Raw genomic sequence first — 27544 nt, 5'->3', positions numbered from 1 at the left:
ACTTTGTCCGATGTCATTAGCAAATTGGTCTTGCTTGCTATTGCACCACATTGCTTGTACATCATTGTCTGAACAGGCAGAATTAGAATAACTCCTGCCACCCACTTCACATTCAGCCCATTCCAACTAATTAGATGCTCCCATGAAAAGTCTGTAAAAGACATCTTGTGCTGAATTCAGCTCACTAAAGCGATCTTGTATGAATAAGCGCTTTATCGTTTGTGGATCCATTCCCCCAATGATGTAGGAATTTATATCAGCTCTGTGTATCTCTTCGAGAGTATACTTACTCTCATAAGTATGAAAGTACTGCTTGTGGCTGTGATTTATAGAAATTGCATTCTGCAGAGTAATGATGACAAAATGGCTAATTATCCAATCAGAGGGCCCTTTGACTCATAAATGCTCAAGATTAACCTTATGGAATAAAAATATCTGAAGACATTCTTTCTACATTGTACATGGGTCTAAAATTGTATTTTGGGGAAACAAACTATGAAGTCTATGAAAATAAAATCTGGTTATAAAATGTGAGAGCTTTGAAAGATGTTTAACTGAAGGGGGCCCTATACTTTAAATTTAAAAGCATTCTTTGCATTACTGAACTTATCATTAGGAAATCTAAGCATTTACACATTCCAGTAGAATTTAAAAATAAAATTTAAAAATAAGCTATAATGTATATTTTCACTAGATTAGTGCAGGTTTTTATCACTGATCAAATTCTTTATTAGAGATCAGTGATTTTACATGGATGTTTGAACAGCTTACAATCTAATTTAATAGGCTACATACTGCCTTTTACAAATCTTGAAGTCAAGTTAGTTTCTAATACATGGAACTGTATATTGCGACTGGGTTATATAACTTATTTCGAAGCATGTGACAAGCGCTCGCCACATGAAGCTGGGTCTCTACGATGGTCCCTATTGTCGCTTACTTTTTTTTTTAATTTAGCGACGGTCCCTAAGCGTTTCTGATGAAATCTCCCATTTCTCCGCTGGCGCTCGTCGGCTAGCCTTCGACGAAGGGCGAAAAAGGAGGGACGAACGAACATCGCCGATTAATAACATCTGCTTAAAGCGCTTTAAAGTGTAGTTTTACTTTCATTTGTGGCGTTTTGTCAGTGTTGCAGCGTTCTTGCGCCTCACATTTGACGAAGCATTTCGATTTTCTTTGGTAACCACAACAGCTCGGCAGTTGGCTAACTCGCTAGCCGGCTAGCCGACTGAAGCGTTTCCTTTAACGTATGTGCTAAGATAACGCAAGCCCGAGACTCCGTCAGGGATATAGTTCGCTTTCTCACGCCACAAGACATCGGAAACAGCTGAAATGGCACGTACGTCGACACCTGATTTGGAATACAACGAATGTTTCGACTCGACTTTCATCATGCTGCCCCCCACACTTTTTTATGCCGTTCCCAGTAAGTCCACGACCCGCAGGAAGCTTGGTAATTCTGCGCAGGCCGCCGTGAGCGTTGCGAGATCCGTGGCCGGTTTGGGCCATGGTTGCCCCCGTTGCTGCGTCGCTTGGAGAGATGACCGGCACGACGTGGCCGTCGCTTAAGCCTCCCGGACACTTTGGAGATTTGACAACATTTAAAAGATGTCTGGCGGCAATTATGGACAGTGATGCCGGCTGGGAAATGGTGAAACGAATTTTCTGGTAGCTAACATTTAGCAGTACAGTGTTGCTAATATATAATAAAGTATCATCCCCAGGTTTTCTCGCTGTTTAGTTAGTGTTCCTCCGCAAAATCTTAACTAGAGATTAGTTAGCTAGTTTGTAAAAGAGAAGTGTTGGATAACAATGCAGGCGACTATTAACTAGTTGGTTAATGAAACAAGCGTGCCAAAGCGGAAAGTAAGTTGGTTAACTTTGCAAACTCGTTGGTTAACTGATCTAGGGTTAGTCAGCTAACTCGCTTATTAGTCGTGATTGCTCTATTTCATAGGGAGGTAAAACGGTCCCCCTGCTCGCTATAAAATTTGCTTTGAATCGTTATATCATTATTTGAAATTTGAAGAGTTAATATATTGGCAATGTTTAGAAGTATGAGTTCAGAGGAGCCTTTTTCTAAAGGGGTTTCTCAACCTCCACCGACTGGCCTTGAAAGAGCAGACGTAACCAGACACGAAAGCTCATGGACTAGCACGTTGTCCCTGCTCTCCAGGCCTGCATGGACGCTTCTGCAGAAGTATTTGCCTGGAAGATCGCACACGCCATCCCTGACACACTGGAGCGGCCAGGCAGGAAAATCGAACGTTGACACTGAAAATTCGTTGTTGGCAAACCTTGATAATCTCATGCCAGCCGCCCAGCATTCGGCAGGGCTGAGTGTAGCGAGTGTTGCTTGTGTACACTGTCTGCACGGAAATTCCAGGTTTTTAGGTTTTGCTTCTAGTGACACACACACTCTGAACTGGTTGAAAGAAGATCCTTTGCATGCATTAGGAGTTCAGAATTCTACAGGTGCAGAAGCGCAGCACCTGGCCACAGGTGGATACCTCACAATGGTGAGAAGGTTTCTCAGTCAAGTGTTCCTGAACATGGCTTCCTCGCAAAAAGATGTAGGTCGCGCTGAACGCGTGCAGTCCCAGCTCGAGGCCTCCAAGAGCTGGTCCTGGGACCTACTTCGGGGAGCTGATGAGCCTCAAAGTGTACTGCCAAATTTGTCACAGAGTGGAAAATTGACTGATACAAAGTCCTTGCATAGCGGGGCCAATTGCACTCCTGGCCGTTGTCATCCAGCTGACTGCAGTTCAGCTGTTGTTTTCGCTAAGCCAACAGAACTGTTTGTACGGAGCAATGATGTGGAATTGATGCACCACGAAACCGCTGGGCTGTTGCGTGTCAAAGAGCCAGAAGACAATGGAGGCCTTCACATGCCCGGGCCAGAATCGCTCCCGAGTACAGACCAGCTTGCATCAGTTCACCAGCACAATGTAGTGGGGCATCTGACTGACACCACAGCCGTTCTGACCCCAGAACAAGACAACGGCTACTCCAGTTTGGAAGAAGAAAATGCAAACACTAAGCAGCATAATATGAAGCTTGTGTGTGAGAAACCGGGACAGTCGGAATTGGACAGTCCTGGCCCCTCTCAGGAGGGCGAGGCAGGGCGCGGAGGTGAGGGGGAGGAGGAGCCCATTGGTGATGCTCCGTGCGAGGCAGCTGGGAACGGTGATGAGGAACAGAAGGAGGCGGTGTCACCCTCCGAACCCACACGCAGCAGCCAGGCCACATCATCCCTGTCTGTTCCTAACTGTTCGAACAGGGCGATCGCATACATCATGGGCAACCCCTGCAGCGATGACTCCGACTCGGAGGACGACAGCGACTGGGATAGCGACGAAGACGACGGTTTCGACAGCGAAGGCTCGTCCCGTGGGTCTAACTCTGAGGGCCTGGACGACAGCGAGGACGAGGACGACTTGGAAGGCGACGAGCTCGACCCCGAGAGCGAGACCATGTGGAACTCGCTGTGCCAAAACGCAGACCCCTACAACCCCCGAAACTTCACCGCCCCTATACGAACAGCCCCAAAGCCCAGAGCAGCAGCAGTGGATTCGCCCCTGTCGGGCTCCCCAGCAGGGCCTGCGTTCACGCCCTCGCCCTCCCCTTCGCCCTCGCCCCTGCAGCTCGAGGATGAGGAGTCCACCGACGAGGCTTGCTCGATAGATGAAGAGGAAAGCTTGAAGCTCTGGAACTCGTTCAGCTGCTCATCAGACCCCTACAGCCCCTTGAACTTTCAGGCTCCTCTCCGGACTCAAGAACCAGGCAGGTCCCGCAGCAAGAAGGTCAGGGCTGTCGGGCCGCCGGTCTATACGAGAGAGGAGGCCGAGGAGAGGCTGGATAGCGGGTTCTCAGAGGCAGCTCCTGCACAAGGCCACCCTGGGAGTACCAGCTGTGTCAGGCTGAAAAAGGTTAGTGTGCAGTGAATTTACAGACAAGAAAATCCACATCATATCATAGTCTGACAGACTGCATGAGCTGCATGTTTTCTTGAATTCTGATATGGGCATGAACCTGTTTGCTTCAGGGGAGTTTGGTCTGAAGTTATACCATTCATTAGTTAAAGAGGGGGGTGTCTAATAGCCGGTATTTCATTTTTTTGGCTAAGGCAGGTGTAGGGATTGTATGTCAAGCATGATCAATGAATGGTGAATGGGAAGCTACACTGCATCTTTTATCTATAGGATCCACATCCTGTAACATGGCATGTTGTACAGTTTTACAGCTGTGAAGAATATTTCATAAAGGTGGATTACAAAAGATGGAAATAATGTGTGAAGTGTGTGCTCTCTGTGAAATTTACCTGAGTGTATAATTTGTTTATTCATTCACTTCCTTAATGTTTCTGAACCATACTGGTTACAGTGGAGGCCTTTGGCCTGCACCTGTTCAGTTTTTATGTTAGTAACATTAGCTCTATATTAGAACATAAATAGTATTTATGTTTTTGTCTTCATTCAGGCATTTAATTTGAAGGGTAGGCTATGACTCGGAAGGTAGTGGGTTCGAATCCCAGCTCTGCCTTGCAACTACTGTTGGGCCCTTGAGCAAGGCCCTTAACCCTCTCAGCTCCAGGGGTACTGCACAATGCCTCACCCTTCGCTCTGACCCTTGTACTGAGCAATGGCTAAATTGAATATTTAAAAAATCTTCTATTTAGCAGTTTTCTTTTCCAGTCCTAGCTGGCAAGTTGTGTTTCTCCTATGTTTGTGATGTACAGGTGTGCAGTGTTTTCTTCCTTTCCATGTGGCCATTTTTTTTACGCTAATCTTTTTCTGGTTTAATGTGGTGTTACTATGGCAGCAGATTTCTGTGAGGTGTCTGGCTCTGTGCTAGCGCAGCGACTGCTATAGGTTGAGCTCTGAACATGATGTAAAGCAGTGCAAGAAGTCCGTTCTCTCTTTTTTTTTTTTTTTTTTTTTTTTTTTTTTTTTTTTTTCTTGCCGTCTGATCATCTGATGCAATGCTTACATTTTGCGCTTCTCAGTGAAACACGAGTGAGTCTTCACGGAGACACAAGTAGAGGATGGCCTGTTGCTCATCCTCACGTGGCACCATGGCCTATTTTTTTCCACTTCTGACTCCACGCTACTCGTAGCTGTTGCCGCAGCTCTGGAAACCTACGCTTTTCCATTCACCATCCATGACCCCGGATAGCTGGGAAGTGTCGTCTACCTTCTGCTTTGCTTACGTTACCCAGAGGAGGGGAGGTTATGCGGAAATTGAGCAAAAGTGGCCACTTGCAGGCAAGAAGGTTGACAACCCCCTGCCCCCCACCTGTGGCCCCCTGACTGAGCTTGGGGCCGATCACAGTACCTTTGCTTGTTAAGTGTGGGATTGCTTTTAATAAGCCTGTTTTTCTTGCTGCAGATGATTTAAATAGGCTTTTTTCCCCCTACTGCATGTTAATTTATTCAGCAATAAAGCGCATCACTTTATGCAAGCACCGCTTGACATGTTTGGATTATGATAATTGTAGGTAGGGATAGGAAGTGCTTGTCTGCATGGGGGCAGCGCAGTGGGTAAATACAGAGATTACTGTTGGCGTGGAGCGTAAAGCCCATATGGAACTGGTGGCACCGACCACGGTGTTGGTGGGGCTAGATAACAGCCTTAGTCACCATGGAGACCAGTGTTTGGTTTAAAATTGCGTTTGGAGAGGGTGGCTGTGACACCAGGCCCCACTGAGTCTTCTGGAGGCATCGTGGGCTTAATTGGCCAAAACGTGGACAAAGGGAGGTGCCTTATGATCCCTGTGAAGAGCTTGAACTGTTTCTAGTGGTTTCTAGTATGAAATGAGTGGGCTGGTCCCTATGTGAAGCTCTAGTCAATTGGCACAGGGATATGTAACATCTAATTCTGTATAGAATTTACACTTTCTATAACCCGTCACTGAACAGAGCTGTGAGATTTGTTCTTCAAGCAGTGAGAGACTGAATGAGAATTAATGCTTCTTGCTCTGTGGCGTCCTGCAGGTGACGTTTGTGGAGGAGGTGGAGGAGTTCTACGCCAGCAGCGACGAGGACCGCCGAGGGCCGTGGGAGGAGTTTGCCCGGGACCGCTGCCGATTCCAGCGCCGCGTCCAGGAGGTGGAGGAGACCATCAGCTACTGTCTGGCCCCTACCTTCCGCCTCCTCGTTTTTCAGAGACTTCATCATAGTTGATTCACCCTGCGTGTGTTTGCTGTTCTGTGGTTGATTTTTCTTTTGAATGCAAAAACAAAAAGGCTATATATCGGTGGGCTAATTCCAGGCCATGGGGGGGTTGGAAAGTGAAAATCAAAGGGCTCTGATGTGCCAGCCCAGTAAATCTGGGTTGGAGATTATTTCACTTCAGTCACATGCTAACACACAGTTCTGTCATGAGCTGGAGAGTGCTGTATAGTTTCCTGAACACCACAATTACCTGTCCTTGAGTCTCATAAATCAAGCGGGCGACAGTGGATTGGCCATTGTTACTTGAAGTTGTGACTGTCCTGTCCTGATGTCACAAAAAATGGAAGGGTCAGCGCACCATAAGGAAGGTTTTATTGTGTATTATGTTCAGGGTCCCTTGAAGCCTGTTCTGTCCCTCGTTAGCTGCATAGATATAAAATGGCCAAGACATTAAAACTCAGTAATGCACTAATTGCAATTCTGAATTGCTCTCAAAGTGAGACTAAACTATTTTTGATATTCTACCTTCAACCTCTCATCTGTATTAGTGCAAGAGTATTGAACCCATCTGTTTGTAGTGTTAGCATTCCTTGTTGCCTTCATGTATTGCAAGGATTTTTGTTTGGCTGGATTTAGATAGACAAAGGATTTCTTATATAAAATGGAAAATCGATAACCTTAAATCAGTTTTTGTTCCTAAATGAAAAGGTTTTTTAACTTTACTAAATATGTCTTGTTTTTTTTTTTTTTTTCTGTTGATACAATTATTTAAAAAAAAAAAAACTGCTTGATTCCTTAAAAAAATCTTACCCAGTTTATCAGTTCTTATCAGGGGTATGATTGTGGAACTGCATTTTTTATTTATTAAAAAAAATTGGGGGGGGGGGTGGTTTTTGTTTTTTCCTTTTTCTAAAATCTCAACATTTTGTGGAAGCAGATGAATTGGAGCATGTAAGTAAGTGACACATGGGTGTTGAGTATTGCTGCTTGTCTACGCATAGCCCTAGACCCCTTCACTTATTAACCTCAAAGCCAAAGAAGCTCTGAGCTCCATCACTTGGTGGAACCTCAGTGTTTGACCCTACAGAGCCGTGGAGTTATTTCCCTGTCTGACTGATCAGTTTGAATGGATCCAAATGAACACATGGTGTTTAGAGTTCAGCTAAGCTCAAGTCGGTATCTCTTGCTGTGTCTGAAGGCTGGTGTGAGTGGCCCTTGGTAATACATATTCGCACGGTACTCTTTATATTTAAAGGCCTGGCATTCATTCTCTTTATCTTAAGAATCCTGCTTGGCTTCCTAGTGCTCGAGAACCACTGTGGTGTATTCTGTCCTAAACAAGAGGTTGTGTCTGTGTTTTGAACTGTTGCAGCTGTGACCAAGTGGGTGAAATCATATGTGTTGACTATAAAGAGCAGTGCAGGGACTAATGCATGTATTTAAAAGGAATCTTTTAAAGCGATATGCTTGATGTCAAAGCATAGGGTTAATTTGTTAATCAGCAAAATTAACAAAAGTGTTTTATTTTTGTAAAACATTTAGGAGTATAATCTGCATCTACTCTGGATTTTCTGACAGAGACATAATCAACATTAACATTTAAGGAATAAATCTAATGTTTAAATATTGAATTGTGGGTTCTGTTTAATTGCTGACCTGAATAAATGAATATTAGGAGTTTGGGCTATATAAATACGCAAAACAAGGATGATACTTTTGCATACAATTTTTTTTATTTATTTATTTTTTAATTAGAAGTTTGATGAATTAAATATTATATAGAATTAATCTTTATTGGTTCAATATTGGAATTTTGGACAATAATTACATCCGATAATTTTTGTCTATCCACCATTAAGCCAAAATGCTAATAATCAGGTTGTTAGTTTTCATTTGTTAATTGTGGCCAGAGTTTGGAATATTATTTCATGTCATTTCACGTCATGGTGTGGGTTTTTTTTTTATTTTTAACTTTGCTGTTTACAGATTAAGTGAAGTATGTGGTGTTGGTGACTGGGTGGTTTTTCTAGGTGCTTTCCAGCCATTAGCTTTCTTTTACCTGCACCAGTTCGAGGTAGAAAACGGCATTTAACATTTCATTTAAGAAAAAAGGCCAGGGAAATTAAAATAGAAGCACACAATATAAAGGTAACCAGGAGGTATAACAAGGAAAATAAAACTAGTATAATACTATGTTGAAAATTTTTTTTAGCTCATCTTTAGGAACCGTGGTAAAGCAGCCTGACAAATGGTCATCATGTTGCAGATTTGGTGCATAGAAGCTGCTTCCCCACATGAGGTTTCATATGTGCAATGTGCAATGTGATGATCCTAAGACATCTGGATATGATGAGGGTGTTATATCTTTAAGAGATTTTAAAACAACATTTTCTAAAGGACACAGGCCAGCAGTGGAATAATACTGCGCTTTTTTTTCTGGCTTTCTTGCTCCTGCAATTTGCTAATGTAGTTTGTTGCATTTGGGTATTTCCATTTTAATTCTAGTCAGCCCTGCATATTTACACTCAAAATCAACCTGCAAGTATCTTACACTTTAATCAGACTAAATGTGATTTTAATCTCTACTAGAATCGTTAGTACAGCCCTTTTTAGTCCCTTTAACTCCTTGTAGAATAGTAGGATTTTGAGAGTTTGGAAAAAAGCTGGAAATGAACATTTTTTCCCCCCTCTTACTGTTTTTCAGTAAACCCTATTCTCACAACAAAACTCAGCTGCTAAACCTCATCAAATTAATCCTTCTTTGCAAAACCTTAATAACCACGTAGTTAGACAGTTTTCATATCTGATTCAGCCTTTTTGTAAAACAGTTGACACCACAAGTGGACTCTGAGAAAGAGCAAGGAGGGAGAATCTGTATAAGGTGGTGTATGAGGAAGAGCAAGACCAAGCCCCAGAACCATCATTTCAGATGAAATTTGAACAACTGATGGGCCGTGCTCTTGTTCATGGAATGCCTGTGAGGTACGTAGGACAATGCGGCGGTGCTAGTTCAGTGCTTAAGGTGCTTCACTTGTAATTGGAAGTTGTCGATTCAGGTCCTGCTACTGCCAAGTTTCCACTGTTGGGCCCTTGAGCGAGGCTCTTAACCCTCAACTGCTCAAGTTGTGTTCAGTCATAATTGTCCATTGCTTGGGATAAAAGTGTCTGCTAAATGCTATCAGTGTAGGTTCAGAGAAGAGGTAATCAGTGTTTTCGGGTAATTTAATGTACAGATGTTTCACTACTTCACAAGGACACGGGAGGGAATCGATCAGTGTTTCTACTGCATGCATATTTTACTGTAGCAACTGCAAATTTCTTTTTTATATAATTGTGTAATGGCTACGTGAGGATGGAAGGACTCTTATGTGCTCCCAACAGCAACTCTCATTAGTTGACATGTTCCTTCAAATCAGTGCCATTAGACTGCGGAAATGCGGTTGCTGAGCTGTTGAACACGATGTGAACTTTGAAGGAATCAACAGTGCCAACCTTTCCATCACTGACCATGTCCTCCGACATGGTGTGCATGAAGCAAGTGTACAGAATACCATCTGAGCACAACTCGGAGTCAAAACCATTTCAGTATGTGTACATTCAGACAGACACATTCAGTTCTGATCGATCACAGTTCAGTACTATGCTACATGCTACTGTCATACATGCTTATGGCAAACGTCTGACTTTCTGTAGCACTTACATAACTAAATTCATTTCTATGTAGAGGGTGTTTCAACTGGATTCCTTGGAAAGACCAAAAGAGTACATTGTTGTGGATGAAGAGGTTCAGGAGAAGGAGAGGCCAGAACAGGACTTTCCAGGGGGCCATTGGGCAAGTCCTTGGCCAGCGTGGGGGTAGTGTCACAGTTTGTCCAGCCATGAGTAATCATGGGGTTCTCCACTGTCATGCCACCTTGGGGCCATATAACATCCGACATCTTCTTACTGGGTCTTCGGGATGTTTTGTTTGTTTTGAGCAGCAGGACTGTGGGCAGGCAGAGTGTCCTGTCTACATCGTAGTTTGGGACAATGTCAGGTTTCACAGTGGTGTCCTGATACAGGAGTGGTTCAACATCAATCAGGCATTCGTAAATGTTTGCCTTCCAACACACTCCCCTTCCCTCGACCCAACAGAAGAGTTGCTCTCTGCATGGCCATGGAAGGTACATGAGCGAAAAGCCTGTATCGTGGAAGATTTCCTATAGGCCTTGCAATTGGCCTATAGTGACATAGGTATGGAGTCTTGCCAAGGCTGGATCCGGAACACCAGAGGGCTTTTCCTGCCTTGCCTGGTTATGGCATTGCCTGTGAAGTAGATGAAATCTTCTGGCTTGAGCCAGCACAAAGACATGACGCTCAGGCTGAGCGAATCACTTGTTGATTTATGCAATTACATTTACATCTTTGTCCTTAGTTGTGAATTAGTGGGGGGGGGGGGGGGGGGGGGGAATGACACAACGCATTTACTATTATAAATAAAATAAAAACATTTCTGCACCTACATGTCCTGAACACTGAATTTTCCATTTTTTGATGTGTAATGGACACGCAGCTGTGTTATTTTGACTCATTTTGTGTTTGATCTGAAAATGACTGATTTTGAGCATAGTTAAAACTTTTGAGGGGTTCTGTGACAACTGGGCTTTGTGGTGAGAAAACAGTGGAAGGTTTCGAGAAGTGTCTTAGGAACTGTAAAAAACTAATTTGCTCTGTCACAAAATGTTGAGGTATTTTCCACTAGATGGCACAATTGTCTACCATTTTGTTTTTGTCTGCCATTTTATATGACCTTGGGCACTAATGAGCTCTTGTAGTCCACTGAGATCACTGGAACTACATCTGGCAATAATAACAATAACAATCTGTTATTGTTCTGGATAGGGTCCTATAATTTATCATTGCATATATTTACAGGGTTATGTGTTATGATGTGTTATGGATTAAAGGTAAACGTGTAAAAATGCATTAGTATTGTGTCACCAGAGGGCACTGTGTTCCTTTCTTTTACTGGTAACTGAAATTTGTGTGTGTGTGTGTGTGTGTGTGTGTGTGTGTGTGTGTGTGTGTGAGTGTGTGTGTGTGTGTAATAAATTTTCTGCCTGCCGTATTTAGTATTTTATTGAAAATACAGTATTATGTAACGTTATACCTCATGTAATCTATATTAAATATAGATACATTTTATCTTTACCTAGATACCTAAAAATAAAATAAAAAAGACTACTGAAACTGAAAAGAATAATGTATAATATTGTATAAGATTCCTTTAGTAAGGCTGTAATATGAAATGCAGAGTATTAGGGAAGATTAGAACTGGTTTATGGAAGAATGGGATGAAATGAGAGTGTGATGGGCCACCACTCCTCTGGGGTGAGTGCTTTGTTCTCTGTGTATTTTTCACATTTGTGTCATAAATGTCAAGGCATCAAGATTAAAGGATAAAAACAGAGTTCTGTACTGTGGGCCATTAAATCTTAAGCGATTTGTTTTAGTGAAAAAGTATCAACTTTACGATGTTTTTCAAATTTTTGTTTTTTTGTTTTTTGCAAAACAGACTATTGCCCACGTGGGTTTAGACAATCATCTCTTCTTTGTTTTTATCAGATGCAGTCCAGTCGAGAAGGGGTTAAATCCATCTTCGGGGAGCCATCAATACCACGCTGCTATTGGTAGGCTAAGGGCTGGGGGTGGGCTCTAGAAGATTACAGGTCTTTCTCCCGCTCCGTCTTTAATGAAAGGGAGCGCAGCTGTGAAGCCCACGCCCACCACTCAGCACGGTACTCATCAGACTCTCAACTCCCACCCCCTAAATCCTGTTTCCCTCCAACACTGATTGACAGCTGAGACAGAGTCATGTGACACGTCAGGATTTGCAGCGGACATGCTCCGTGTCGCCCCCCTCCCCTGTCCTCCTCCCCTCCTCTCTCCATTTCTCTGGTGTGCTGTCACGCCCTCCCTTCATCTGAAAAAAAGGATGCTTGTTATTGCACAGCATCCCAGCCCCTGCACCCTGTGCCTGCTGTCAGCGCCGTCGCTAGACCTGTTCACCTCCACGTCTACCTGGCCGCTGACGCGTTTCTCTCCCACGACCCACTGAGGTTCCAGTGCCCCCCCGTCCCCACCCGGACCACATTCCAACCGTTTGCTGATGCTTCAAAGCTGACAACATCTTTTGTGGACATACTGGGGACGAGTAACCGGAGCCCTCTGACGCCAGGCAGTGCGGTGCGTCTGCAGCAGGTGGCTGGTGAGTGCTCATTCATGCTTATGAACCCTCCCTTTGTTTAACGGTGCACAGGTCTGCTGCGCTCCTCACCTTGGGGCTAAATTATGATTGTTGGGTAAGCCGGTCTGAAATGGCCATTTTAGCAGTGCCATGTGCTATGAATAAGCACCCAGCTCCTACTGCACTCAACCATGCAGAATTCATATGGACCGCTGTGCGAGCAGTCAAAGGGATATTTTTAAATGTAGCACAATTATAGTCATGGATAGTATGTAACTCTACAGAAAACATCATCCAGTGTGTTGACTAATGTTGTTGATGCCGTTGCTTTGGTGATTTGGTTCATATTTGGGTGATGTCTGTCACTGATTACAGATGCTGGGGTGACACCAAATGTGTCCCTTGCTGAAACCTGCCCCCCATGACCCCCATGACCCCTGGAGTGCAGCCACCTGTCCCTCTATTTTCCTCTTTCTCTCTTTGTCAGTCTCAATGCTGTGTTTGTTTGGATGCGGGTGCTGGGAGCAGTGCCGTGTGGTACAGCATGCAGAATAACTCTTTGTAGGACTTAGCCAAGCTGATCCTGGACCACTGAAATGCACTGTGACTGAAGCAATGCTTCCTTTAGGAGATAAACTCTGCAGACAGTCTCAGTCAGGGCAAATGGAAGGAGGTGATAATGCAATTAACCTCCTTGTCTTTTGTAGTAAACTAATGTCATTGTCTTGGATGATCTCCAATGAGCCTGTTCTGGGCTGTTATGTGACATTTCTACTGAAATCAACATACTTAAGGTGCGTGTATGGGCGGGGGGGGGGGGGGGTTGCTTTTGTTATGCTATTTTTACACAAAATGCATCTTTAATTTGTAAGACTAAAAGGCAAAATATTTCCTTTTCCACGGACATGGTAAGGTTAGGGTTTTTTGTTTTTTATGTTTTCGCATAAATACTACATTTTTTACATAAGGAGGTGGAAGAGTAATTCATGAATGTGCGTCTGTGTGAATGCAGAGAAAGCACAGATCATGGAGGCATCCTGATTCATCTGCTCGTACTGCCACATGCTCTAACTCGCTGTGTTTTTGTTGCCACTGCGAGCTCTCTCCTCATCTGAGCTCCTCTGTGATTGGTCGGAACCGAACCAGTGAGCCATTGTCTGAGTCTCTCATTGGCTGCATCGTGTGGCGACGGTAGTGATGAAGAGCTGCGTGTCTTTTTATGTGCGTACATGTGGATGTATTCATGAGTATAGGATATTTAACGTTTGTTTTCTGCAGAAAGTGAGACATTAGTCGGATATTAGGAAAAGCACCCGTGTTGTGCCAGAATAATGTGTGCTGTTTGCTCTGCGTGTGCCCATGTGCACCTGCAGTGTGCCTGCCTCTCTTCGTTAGCGTTAATGCTTACATGCCTGTCTATTCGTTAGCGTGTGCTGGAGTCTCACGTGGCTGGCCCTTTGTTAGCGTGTGCTGGAGTCTCACGTGGCCATCTCGCCACTTTACTGGCCGCCTGCAGTCATAATGCATAATGTCAAAACCACCGTGTGTGTGTGCGGGACTTGTTACGAAGAGTCGTCATGCCTGAAGAACTGATGACACAGTGGGAGCTGAGTAAATAGTTATTCATGAATAAAGTGCATCACTACCGGTACTGAAAAAGTCATGCAATGTTCACTGTTTAATTACATTAATTATTCTTAAACTTTATGTTGCTAATAAAACATGTTTCTTTGCACTATTAATAGCTTCATGTCAAATGCACAGAATTGGTCAATATTACATAATTTAATAATAAAACACAGAAACATTAGTGGAATTTATTAGAGCTTAATGGTACCTGACTTTTTTTCATTGAGTCATCGTAATGAATGATTCAGTAATGGTCTACTAATGATCTACAACCAGTTTACTTCAGCTACTGAGTCTGTGTAAAAGGTAGATATGATATGCGTTGACTATGAGCCTTGCTGTGTCCAGCGTATGTCAGAACAGCTACTGCCATGAGCTGTTACCTTTCAGCACAGGCTTGATTAAATGTAATTATGCATGGCTGGGGCACTGCGGTGAGCTAAATGGGCTCCAGCGGCCCGCGTGTGTTGAACACAGCATCCTTCGGTTGCTAGGCACATCAAAGGGCCATGGATGAAAGGGTTAATCTCCTGGACCCCCGCACCTTTACCACGGGGCTGGGCCTCGGCCGCCACGTTCCCATGGAGATCCATTGAATCACCTACGCGGGGACTTTGTGTGAGATGAAAGGACAAAGGAAGAAGGAAGATGGAGGAAGACTAGGTGGTGCTCGGAGGGGGGGGGGAGGGGGGTTGGAGGGGGGCAGAGGGCTAGAGAGCGCCAGCACTGAGGTGAGGGTAATCCCACTCCCCCCAAGTCCGACCACGTCTGAGTGCTGCATACTGTTGTTTCTAGACTCCCCCCAAGGATCTCTGCTCCAGTTCTATTCTTAATTCATTATTACATGCACTTCCAAATATGTATTTCGTAAACAAAGGCAAATCCTGAAAGCTTGAGAATGAGAGAGATTTAAAAAAAAAAACCAGTCTTGCCTCCCTGGAGTTGTTTTGTGTGCATCCCCCATGCATGCAGCAGCCAAGAGCCATGCCAGGCCTGGAGCAGATCACCATTAGAGGAGAACGTTAACCCTTTCAGCTCCATCGCTCCATCACCGTAACCAGCTCCACATAAATTGGAGGGAGCTGGCATGGTGTTTAGTCCTGCAGTGACATTACTTGGGAGCAACCTTGCCTGACCTCACCTCCAGACGCACCTGTTCTGGTGGCCAGGCTCCCTTTCTTAATTCAGTGGTGTTCTGGGTCATTACTCGCATCCAGACACTAACTGGCTGCACAGGACTGAGTGTTCCCGGGTGTCCCTGACTGACACTCGCAGTTAGCTGTAGTGTCATGGCAACAACCGTGGCCCTTTGGCACGATTGCCTGGGCATTGTCTGTTGTGGTTGGCTGTTCAGTTGATTGAGGACTCATAGGCTCATTAATATAGAAGCCAACCTGAAACCGTTCTTTGGCTTTACAGCACATGGTGGTTAGGCGTGATAGAGTGTTGGTTATGATTATAACAACTAAGCGCTTCAGTTTTCTTTATGCTTTTTTGGCCATAGCATGCTGAAGGCAGTGAGTTACTGATCACCTTCTCAGAGCAGAAGAGAACTAAGAGTCAACATTCTTTGACTGCTCTGTTTTCTCAAGGCCACACAATCTGCACAACTAAAAGTCTGAAGGCAGATACATTAACATGAAATCGAATGATGTGTCAAATGTATAGTATAACTTCTAAAACCTTTTATAAAGTCTTGGTGTATATTTTGCAGGTAAATTCACTGTTTAGAATGAAACCCAGTGCAAACCACCTGAAAGGCAGCTGTTGAAATGACTTAAGGGTGCCACATATTTACTTTTGTACTTCCAGGCATTGTACTTCCAGTCATCTATAATTATGCTCTAATGCAGACCTTCAATACAAGTCTGCTTCAACACTATGAAGTACCAAACGTTTGTTCATTTACTAGAAATATGAACTAGATCTACCCTATTATTAGAAAGGTGAACTAGATCACTAGATCTACCCTAGTATTAGATTTCTTTCCCCTGCAGCCTACCTAAGTGTCCAGTAGACGTGATTTTGGCCCTTGCCGACTGGATCCATGTTGACACACTCAGAGAATCAAAGCCATACAGACAGCTCCTGCATTAGCATGTGAATGGCTGTGTTGAGCTCCACCCCCCGCCCCAGCGGACTGGCAGGCCAGAGTGGCTGAACTAGACTCCCGGGCGCCCCTGCTCCCATCCCTTAGGACCAATTAAGCAGGTTTTTTAGTGCAGGCTCCCTTCTCGCTGATGATGCTTCACAGCTGCGCCTCTCCACACACTATGCTACTTCTCAGTATGGGGTTTTAGGGCTGAAGTAGACTTGAGAGCTCGTTCCCCTTGTGTGACAGCGACTGTCATGGAGATTGTAGCTAAAATAGAGTGTTTATGCATGGGTGCATAAGTAGCTGTGAACTGACAGAAACCTCTTCTGCCTCATATACTGGGAACGTGTGCTGGAAGTGCTATTAGTCCACTTGATAGCAACTTCACGTATCGCGATCTGTCCAGGCTCACTTTGAGCCTGTGCTCGCTTGGTCTGCAGAGCATAGACACTCAGACCTTTGGACTGCCGAACACCTCCAACTTTCCCCTTTGCCCACCATGGCAATCCGAACTTTACTGAATAGTACAGCATTTGGTGTCACACTACAGCTCCTGTGACCAGAAGGTCACTGCTTAGCAAACTAGGTCATCTATGAAGAGATTCCAACATCACTGAAGCATTCGGGTGAATGAATATACATGAGTTCAGCTGAGATCTATTAAAAGGGACCAACAAGCAAATCACGCCTTTAAGATGTGTCAGAGCAGCTATGATTTAGTGGGGGTCAAAGCTGTCCACAATGTCCCAAATTCATCCAGATTATTCCAAATATGTATTGCTAAATGGATTCTACTGGGTGTGGAACATAGGTGGAATTTCATAGTACACAGCAAAGAACTCTAATTAACTCAAGCATGACCGATTAGTTAAAGTTGTGTAATGCCCCTGTTTTGGCTCAGAAAGTTTCTGAGTTCCCAACCTATTTGTCACAATCAGCTCATGGAGCCTAGCCTTTCAACCAAAGACCTACTCCATGACCAGGTAACAGCATTAACATTGCATGTCCTTGCTAATAGCTTTGCATGTCTACGACCTTGCCTGCATGGACTCATTCTGTGGCTCCTGGTAATAGGAGTCTCCACCGACTCTCCCTCACGACCTTCTGTTTTGGTGCCAATTTGTTGGCTGGGCTCCAAGGGAGACAGGGACCGGTGCCTCTCAGAGCTGATGGCAGCATTTGAGATGCATGCTGACATGGTAGAGCCTCTTAAAGACCATATTTCTACCTGGATTAGAGCAGGCATTTCTGTGACACTACAGCTATTGCTCTATTAACACTTATTTGGCGTCCTATTCATGTGTAGAACCCATGTGTCCTGATTTCTGATGTCAACTTTGGACTGTACTTGTCTTACTGTTGTTTGATTGTTTTGTCATTCGGGTCTTTTCCCTTTCTTTACTTTCACCCAGCACACATCTCAATAACCCATTTTATAAGCATCGGATTACTTGCTGCTGCCACCATTAATAAACATGAAGGGTGTCTCATTTTAACGTGTCCCCAGAGTGCTTCATGTCTGAGCCTTAAAAGCATCAGAAATCAAGATTGGGGTCTGAATGCATCATGAGGTCACACAAAATACAAGACATAATTCTTTTGGACTGAGAACTAGGGTCTCAACTTAATACAGAGGCTATCAATGCTATGATGCACATAATCTTTGGAGTATGTTCTATTCCACTGAGGGGACAGTGCAGATCAGCCTCATTCTGTCATATTCACAAGGAAATTAACCCTTTCTTTCTGTGCTGTGCATTTTCGTCATAGCTTACTACATCTCCTCAGTCTCCTCAGAAGGTAACCAGTGGCCCACGGCCGCTCTCACCAGCTCATCACCAACACCTTACATAATCCTAATCTTAGTCCCAGTCCTAATCCCCAAAATGGGTAACTGCAAGACCAGCCCTGGGACCAGGAGGAGAGGGACTAAGGCAACAAGTAAAGGTTTGACATGGCCGCAAGTAGCCTACGTAGCGTCCAGAAATGTGCCTGTGCAGAAATCACATTAGTCTTGGCCACCATCATCTTTCTGGAGCCACATGTGCACTTTATTAGATATGCTCCATACATTTCTGTGTCATTCAAAAATGGAATGTTGTTTGGAAATATTTTTTCAGAATTAATTTAGGATGATTTTTTTTTTACTTATCTGGAATATGTGTGTATGTGTGTGTGTCGGTTTTTTTCTTTTTTCTTTCATTCGTCCTGCTCTCTACATGTGGATGGCAGGATGTGTGCTTGAGAGAGCAAGTGTGTGAAGAGACATCTTCTCTGAGTCACCAGGCGGTGCTTCTCACAGCTATGGTGCTCATTGATTCTGCTTGCCAATGGCACCAGTACAGCAGTTGGAAGGCAATGCTGCCTTCACTTCACAGGGTAGGGGTGCTGAACCTCAGCCAAGTTCATGTTAGTTCACAGTGTAGTGTTACCTGCTGGAATAAATGAACAGGACTGATTCATCTTTAGCTTGCACCTCCTGGGGAAAGGAGAACTCTTTTGCCTGCTGTTCTGGGCTCCAACAGCACATTGTTAGTTTGGTGGTGGTTTAGTCTTTATCTTTGGCTATGTAAAACTCACAACCCATGTAATTATAGTACTTCTCCAATCTCACCAATAACTACGTTGTGAATGGGTGGATACAGGATGAGTCAATCTATGGTCAACCACAACACAAAGCACATTAGCTAAGGAATAAATGAAGAAAATGCCATGTCCATGTAGTCACACTGGTTTGATAGATGATTTGTGTGATTGGGTGTGGTGTGTCTATAAGCCCATTGCAATCTGCATCCTGACCCAGACCATTCTCTTCCTTTTCTGACCAAGGACTGATGACACACGCAAGTGGATTTTTGAGCAAAGTCGAAGATTAGGTGTGGTGGAGCATGTTTCATCGCAGCTTACACCTGACTTTACTGGTGAAGGCCTTTTGCTGATTTCGTTCATGCAAAAACAGAAGAACCAGGGCATGAACCAGGACATACTAGATCTGCTAACAGTTAGCTTGCTGCAACGTGCATGGACCAGGGCCTTGCTGACAGCGCTTTGTCAATAACATGTTCATTTACAGTGAAGCTGCATCTGTTTCCTTCACTGATGACAGATTGCAGAGACTCCTCCGCGACAGTGTGTTTATGTGTGTATGGTTGGGGGGGGGGGGGGGGGGGGGTCTGCTTATTGCATGAGGTGAGTCATCATGCCAAAAACAAAAAAACAAAGCTTCTTCTTTTCTGTGTTTTTATTATAAGTTTTTTATTATTATTAGTTCTCTTTAGAGGGTTGTATACCTGCCAAACCAAGGCATTTGCATACTGCAGTGCACATTGCTTTGATAACGAAAATATTGATAGAGCATCATAGATTACAGCTTTTGGCATTACAGAGTGCAAATGTATTTGTTTATTCTTATTCATCGTGTTGAAAGCTAGGTTAGAATGATTTTGCCCATGGGCAAAAGTCAGTTGGTTCTTTGATGCCACAACATTGTCAGTGAGTTTCAAAGTAAAATCAGTGTAGATCACCTTTGTGTCCTTTATTGAAATATTATTTTAATAAATTGGATGAAGGGGTACAAGCTTGCTTCTGGCATGCGTTTGTAGCTATATAGTTAGCTACTGGCTCGAATGTCCTCAATTATTATAACGTGTAGGCCTACTTGTACAAGTACGTATTCTGTTTTTAGCTAGCCAGTGAGCTGCCCAACACCAGTCAAATATCAATGGTGATGTCTCTTGCCGATAGACTGCATATGGCGTATGTGGTGCATTGAAAGTAGCTAGCTTACTTACTGTATAATTTTCTGATAGTTGCACGCCAAGAAGTAGGTTAAATTGCGTAGCTTCGTATAGGTGTTCGGGCTTGAAATGTTATTGTAATAACGTAAGTATTTTCTGTGGCATGAATGCATTTGTGGCTATCTATATTTATTTTGACCGTTAGGTTGTTTACTTAACGTGAAGTTATGTACTGCACTTAGCTAGCAACATAGCAATCGAGAGTGCTTCATGTAAAACAAGCACTTAAAAAAATGTTCTCTTATCGTACTTTTTTTTCTGTGGCACACTTTACAGCTTCTGGATTCTGAATTCTTCTCTGTTAGTGAAATGCCATTGACACTTTGTAACAGATGCTGATCTTTTTTTCTTTCTTTTTTTTTTTAATGAGTCATGAGTACGCATTAATTTCATTTACCATTGAATCCTTTTAGTTAGCCATACTGTGGAGTATATATTGTCAATTCCTAGGTGAAATATCATCTTATAATTTGGAGATACTGTTTATAGTAATGCACCTTTATTAGGCATGTCTAAACATTGACTGTGTCTAAGCTGTCCGTGGGATCATCGACACAACCAGTGAGAAAACCATGGGCATGATATGCTTTCAGCAAAGAGGGTTCTTCTATTGTTCCTCTGTTTTAGCACTCAGCTAGTGTGCTCAAAGAACAGGGGAGGAGCTAAGGCAACAGATAGATGGATGGAGGGATAGATGGATAAAGACAGGGGGGATGGGTTGGCGGGGGAAGTCATTAGCGCCCAGGCACAGCAGTAGCAAATCATGCGTGTGATGGGAGATATCTGCCCCCCCGTGCACGCATCCCTCACACAAAGGCCCTCAGAGAGGCTGAATGTTTTTGTTTGTCTCCCTCTTCCTTTCTGTCTCGGTGCCACCCTCTGGGGCGCGTGGCACGCGAGGGCTTCTCCAGACACGGCCCTTGACACCGGCTGTTTTAGTTTCTGTCGAGCCATTCAGCACACTTTTGTGATAGGTTTAGAACACCATGACACTGCCGTTTCCTTGTAACAAATGAAGACAGATTGGAAAGTGATGGAAGGTTCTGCTGGATTTAAAGCAGAAACAAGTTTCATCTCTGAAGAAGTTTATCTGGGTTGTTGAAAACACACATATATATATATTTTTCTTAGCTGAAGCAAAATAGGTCTGATGTTGGTATTTACTTATTACATCCCTGACATAATTATTTATTTTCAAAATTTGCTAAGGTTCCTTTTAACCTTTTTCGCCTGTAAGAGATTTCTTTCCAAAGGGGATTATATTGACACTGTTTAAATTGCTCTTAACCTAGAGACTATCGATTGCCATTAGTGACCACGAGCAGTACAACCTCTCTTTAATTAAATTGAGGAGCTGGACAAATCTCTTAGTGGATCTCCTCCACAGCTTGCAGATACTCCTGGCATCTCAGGGCAGCCCTAACCGTGAGAGGGGGTGCATACGTGTGTCTGCTGTGGTTCTGATTGATCAATTATGAAACATGCTTTGATGACAATCAGCGGGGAGGCGACTCATTATCAATTGCAGCCAACACACTGATTAATTAGATTAAAGCCCTACTTGGATACCTCCTCTGCTAGCTCATTCATTCCGAGCCCAATTGATTTACTTTCTCGTCTTTTGTCTTCTTGCTGAAAAGCGAAAAAAAAAAAAAAACCCAACAGTGAGAGGCCTTACTTGGGCTTTTCAGGGCTTACTGCCCATGGGGTCGCGCTCCCAAATTTTCAGGGAGCAGAAAAGAACCTGTGAGCAGTGCTCGGAGGCTCTTTGAGTGCATCGGGCCTTTATGGGATGCTAAACCGGAGCCCAGGATGAAAGCTGAATCACCCTAGTGCATTTCAGAGCGTTCACCCGGGAAATCTTCTGCTGCCATGGTGACCTTCCTTAGTCACTCCAACCAGTCTTCCCCCCCCCCACCCACCAACGCGCTGGGGTGGGGGGGGGGGGGGTCTTACGCAACCGCAGCTCTCTAAGTCACAGGACACTTGCATTGCTCATAATCTTTGTCTCTGCTTGTTACACAGACAGCACTCTGCTCATCTTTGTCTTTGTCACTGTCTACAGCAGAGGACTCTGACCTAGTATGTCTAGCTTAGTGACTGTTCTCCTCCTGTTCTCCTCCTGTTCTCCTCCTGTTCACCTCCTGTTCTCCTCCTGTTCACCTCCTGTTCTCCTCCTGTTCACCTCCTGTTCACCTCCTGTTCTCCTCCTGTTCACCTCCTGTTCTCCTCCTGTTCACCTCCTGTTCTCCTCCTGTTCACCTCCTGTTCACTGGATGGGATGCTCACATTCTCATCTGCACTGTGATTTTAGTTCCTGCAGTCCAAGCTCTTTGAGCTGAACACGGTTTTAACGACTTGCAGTCATTAATCATTTGGCATATACTGTATAATATCAGGTTTTGTTTTGGCATCTGTAGCTGTTTGCTATGTCTTGCTTAAAAAGAGATTTTTATCTCCCTGGTGTTTCCCCAGTGAAAAAATATCGTTAAAAAAAAGTGAACCAAGAGAACATACAGAAAGGAAGGGTAGTGACTTAATTCCCTCTAAAGTGAATGCCAGTCCCCCGGATGCCGTAGCGCCACTCTCGGCTGTGTTCTCGTGCCTGTTTTCTTCAGGAGGTCTAAGCAGTACAGTGACAGGACTCAGAACTCTGGAGGGGTGGTACTGCATCCTCACAGACAGTGAGAGTCCGCCTTTCTCTGTGTTTACGCCAGTGCGGCCCCGGTCCAGTCCTGTAGCCCACCAGGCAGGTTACAGGCCGCTGTAGGAAGGCTGTAGGAAGGCTTTGCTCCGACGTCTTCAGTCTGCTGTGAAAGGAGGATGAGTGCGGTCCATGTATTAGTGCTACCCTACTTTTGGTGTCGTGCTTTAGGTCAGCCGTTCCAGGAAAGGCCCTTGCTGCCATTACTGTTGCTGTTATTGAACGTCACAACCGCCCAGAGTTGGTTAAGGGCTAAGTTAAAAAAAGAATATGCCAATCGGAAAATAACTAAGATGGGGGAACGGCAGACATGGATACTAAACATCCCATGGTCATCTGGGAAATGTTAGTTCTCTGGGGAATGAAGACATGATGGCTCCAATGTGGGGGGGGGGGGGGGATCAGGCCATCTAAATGTGGCAGAGTGAGAGCACAGTGAGAACCGATCTCCTTGCTCCGCTGCCCATTTCAGAAAGAGAGCATGACAAACAAAAATGTAACTGAGAATAGAGTGGAAACCAATGGAGTCAATTCTCATTGAGTCCAGTAACTGACAAACAGCTTTTCATGCTGATATGAGCAGTTGGGTCTAAAGATGCCATTAGCACAACTGGTTCTCAAACTGGATGTAACTGGCTCATCCAGATGTCAGTGCCAGAGCAGGACGGAAGGTCACATGAACTGTCTGATGTGTATTTCAGTGAGGTATTTCCTGTACTCAATCATGTATCATTTATCACCCTTCTCAATGTTATTTTTGTTTGTTTATGCAATTACTGGTCTCTTCTCTTTCACCAGGCAGATCCAGCTCTCTTTTGAGAGCAAGAGGTATTGCATCTCCTGTCCCGATTTCATAATATGCAGCTCGCATCCTAGAAGGTGACTGAGTGAAAAATGAGTCATTAAGACCCAGCTGATGGAAGCTGGATCACCGTGTTTGTCCCCTGGTCTCCAGTGGTCTTTGCCTCCTTCTATGGCCAGAGAGACTTTCTGCTCACCCATCACTGGCCAGGGTCTTGCTTCCTCTTTTAACGAGAGTTGAGGTTGTTATGGTCCACTTAGAGTCACCAGCAGACCAGTAGCTCTGCCCAGTTAGCATGCAGTTAGCATGTAGCATGCTTTTATAAAAGCATCAATCAAAGAGTCCAAAGGATTTACAGCTGTCTCTGTTAGAGGCCCTGAGTATAGTGTCTGACCTCACGTCTTTAAGGCCAATACAGTAAACACACTGCTACCCATAAACAGAGTAAACTACCATCGCTGTGATACTTTTTCACCAGAAATGTTTTTTTCTGGTCTAGATCAGCACACACTTTGCCTCACCAACCTTTTAAAAGCTGCAGAGTCGCAGATTGGCTAGAGCTGTCTTTAAACACCAAAGACAAACTTGACTAATCCGTCCCGTAACGCACAATGCATCATAGACGCATTCCATGCTATGGCTGAGTACTGTCCGGTGAAACAGTTAGTTGTACAACAAATTCTGCTGTGAGATTTCTCTGAGATGTGGAGAGTTTGGATGATGAATCTGCAGTCATGGAGATAATGGGTGTTTGTCTTCTCATCTGATTTAGTGTAATCCTTTGCTCAAGCTGTGTAGTGCACTAGCCCACTGTGTGCATGCCCATACTGGAGCGAGGCCGTTAGCGCTAATGCTAACACTAACACTGGGGGTTGTTATGTAATCAGCCAGGATGGAATTTGGCTTCCTCTTAAGCTTAGCGAAGCATTATATGACATCCCACGCCCTGTCAGCCATTGCGCTGTCCAGGCCCTTTTGTATGACTTGATGAGTAAATAGTAAACACTGATATATTTTTTATAAGCACACTTACTCTGGACAGCATGTTGGGTTTGAAGCAGTTAGTAACCTTTCGTGAGCTCGCTAAACCTGACCTTTGGTACAGTAATCCCCACCCTACATGGAAGCGAGGCCTTTGAAAATGGTCAGTCCGTTCTCAGTTCAAGGTTTGTTAGTAAGACACCACAGAAAAGTGTCGCTGTGTGTAATAGAACTGCAAGTAGCGCTTCGTTTGCTATTATTTTGGTCATTCCTGTGTGAACAATACGGAGCTTTGGGAAGCGAGGGATTGGAGCTGTGTGGAGATTTTTTTTCCCACACTCACATCACTGAAGCGCCATTTTTCCTTGTTTAGGAAGACACAGGCCACTAAAGACACAATCTAAATATTTAAATATTAAGGGGGAAGGAGCCTTTAGGGTATGTGTGCTCTCACTCTGTGCAAGGTAAGATCATTTTTATAAGGAGCGAGAGAAAGCAGAGAACTGCTCTGGGCTCCTCTGTTGCTCATGCTCAAGGACGACGTGTCCCCGACGTGTCCCCGACGTGTCCTGTGTAATAATGAGAGATCACTTCAGCAGCGCTGTGCGCGCTTCACACAGGATCTGTGGAGCCGGTGGACCACACTACTGATACTAAGTTTTCAGTAGTGTAAGACAGATATGAGGGATGGGCTCTTTACACGCACGCACGCACAAAAACACATTCGCTTTCCATCCCTCCTTTTCTTGTTATGTCTCTCTATGTGTCTTTATCCTTCACGTCTCACTCCTCTCTCCCACAGGCACTTGTCTCCAGCAGATGTAGCTCTGTATCAACACTGTGCGGCGGGGCAGACCAGTCAGCCTGCTGGCTAAAGAAAGAGGCCTTTGTGTGACATTCAGGGAGGGGGAGGAGAGAGAGAGAGAGAGAGAGAGAGAGAGAGAGAGAGAAAGAGAGAGAGAGAGAGAGAGAGAGAGAGAGAGAGAGAGAGAGAGAGAGAAATGACACTGACAGAAAATGCTATAATAGACTTTTCACATACTGACTTAGTTGAAGCCGAGAGAGCTGTGCAGGTTACTTCGTATTTTTGCGGAGACTTGGCTGATATCTCCTGCCTCAGCAGCTCCCTGGTACATTTAGAGAAAGCACTGGTCCACCGATTTCAGCAAAACCAACAAAAGCCAAAATCCCCCAGATCATATTCGAGACTCTGGAATTTTCCCCCTTCTGCCTCTGCAGTTTTCAGTTGTTTTACCACCTGATATAAAACACTGTGTTAATGTCACCGTTTGAGAAACCAGACACATGCAAGTGCAGTTGTGGAGTAGCTGGGTAAGTTTTGTATATGTGGAGTAGTTAGGTAAGTTGTGTAGTTGTAAAGTAGCTGGGTAAGTTGTGTAGTTGTGGAGTAGCTGGGTAAGTTGTGTAGTTGTAGAGTAACTGGGTAAGTTGTGTAGTTTTAGAGTAGCTGGCTAAGTTTTGTAGTTGTGGAGTAGCTGGGTAAGTTGTGTAGTTGTGGAGTAGCTGGATAGGTTGTGTAGTTGTGGAGTAGCTGGGTAAGTTGTGTAGTTGTGGAGTAGCTGGGTAAGTTGTGTAGTTGTGGAGTAGCTGGGTAAGTTGTGTAGTTGTGGAGTAGCTGGGTAAGTTGTGCAGTAGTGGAGCAGTTGACCGAGTCGGTACCTGTGGGCCTGATAACACTTAACCTCTGACCTCCACGAGCCTGCACACAAGCGGAAGCCTGCACACAAGCGGAAGCTCAGAGAGGCCTGTGAGGAATCTCTGCCGGTTTGACATGTGGTGTGGGATTACAGGGAATAATGAAGCAGAGAGGCTTTCAGAGCCCAGCGCTAATTACAGACACACACACACACACACACACACACACACACACACACACACACACACACACACACACACAGACACACGATGGCAGAAACAATTTGTTTAAGTATAATTTTTGTGTTATTTAAAAACAGATCTTGTATAGCTTATGTAACAAGACACTGATCCAAAGTATGTGTTTGCATGTTTATATACAGTGTTTGTGTGTGTGTGTTCTTAAGTTTGCTTTTTGTTCTGCAAACACATGGTTAAGAGTTACATCACTGCCCACTGACGTTGGATAGCAGGGGTGATTTTGAAATCACACTTCATTCTCAAATTCACACAGAAAACAAGCAGACTGTAATTTGCATAAGAGATCAGAACTGTGTGCCCACGAGATTTCCGGTGCGTGTCTGAGCATGTGGAAGCCCATGGGTGGAATAAGTGAAGATAAGGAAAAACCGAGAACTGTGGAAGCATGCCGGAAGTGTCCCCCGTTTCACTGGGACAATCACAACACACTGCGCTTTCCCAGCGTGTTATAGATCACATGGCTTCATCCTCTCACCTGTGGTGGGCTCTCTCGCTGTTTAAAACTGCAAGTTGGCACACTTGCTCGCACCCTTTATGCCCAAAGAACACGAGGAGGGAATAATGAAAAGCACCAAGCTGCAGCTTGCAATTTCCAGTGCGGTTTTATGTAAAAAAAAAAAAAAGGAAACCGACTTTGGGCTAATCTTTTTTGCTCGCAGGCCTTGCGGTTATGTGTTTTCAATTTGACAAATCTGCTCGTTTTCGTCTCTGAAAACTGGGCTGCAGGAAGAGAAATCTGTGCGCCCTGCTTGCAGCCTGGGAGGGATGTGCTCTGAGACTCGTGGAGAGAGCCAGGGAGAGGAGACGGGATGATTGAGGGACCGTGCTGGTCTCAGGTTTCTTCTATGCCCTGAAGCTCTTACTTCTTCAGTTTATTCACCCATTCTCTCTCTCTCTCTCTCTCTCTCTCTCTCTCTCCCTCTCTCTCTCTCTCTCTCTCTCTCTCTCTCTCCCTCTCTCTCTTTCCCTCTCTCTGTCTCCCCCCCCCTCTGTTTCTCTCTCATCCCACCCCACCACCCCCTCAGCCAAACCCCACAATGCTGTCATACAGGAAGGGAGGCAAAGAAAGTACATCTTAAGGAAAACAGACTCAGATAAAGACTCTTGGCAAGGTAGGTGTTACTTTGTTGCTCTTCCCTGGGTTTCCAAAAGCTTAGACAAGGTAAGGTAAAAAGGTTTAGCCTTTTCTGTGGCTCCTTCATTACCAAACCGTTTATTCT

The 27544-nt window shown here is 44.4% G+C and overlaps 2 protein-coding genes across 3 annotated transcripts in view; both read left to right on the top strand.

Annotated features, from left to right (window-relative positions):
• The first annotated feature begins 1004 nt into the window (after positions 1 to 1004).
• Positions 1005 to 7804, top strand: LOC113589086 (protein phosphatase 1 regulatory subunit 15B). Its single transcript, XM_027028556.2, has 2 exons — positions 1005 to 3929; positions 5994 to 7804. Exons 1-2 carry the CDS (start codon positions 2046 to 2048, stop codon positions 6180 to 6182), a joined length of 2073 nt encoding a protein of 690 aa, XP_026884357.2. The 5' UTR covers positions 1005 to 2045; the 3' UTR covers positions 6183 to 7804.
• A 4346-nt stretch (positions 7805 to 12150) lies between these two features.
• Positions 12151 to 27544, top strand: part of plekha6 (pleckstrin homology domain containing, family A member 6) — an 80030-nt gene continuing 64636 nt past the window's right edge. The window contains exons 1-2 of one of the 2 annotated variants that reach the window (XM_035520286.1): positions 12151 to 12420; positions 27350 to 27436. The gene's annotated coding sequence lies outside the window, so the exon portion shown is untranslated. The remainder of the gene's footprint in view (positions 12421 to 27349; positions 27437 to 27544) is intronic. The other variant, XM_027028544.2, reaches the window with a different exon arrangement.

Source organism: Electrophorus electricus, chromosome 20, assembly GCF_013358815.1.
Source record: "Electrophorus electricus isolate fEleEle1 chromosome 20, fEleEle1.pri, whole genome shotgun sequence".
Taxonomy (NCBI): domain Eukaryota; kingdom Metazoa; phylum Chordata; class Actinopteri; order Gymnotiformes; family Gymnotidae; genus Electrophorus; species Electrophorus electricus.
The sequence above is the reverse complement of the archived record's forward strand: the minus strand, read 5'-3'. Positions and strand labels throughout refer to the sequence as shown.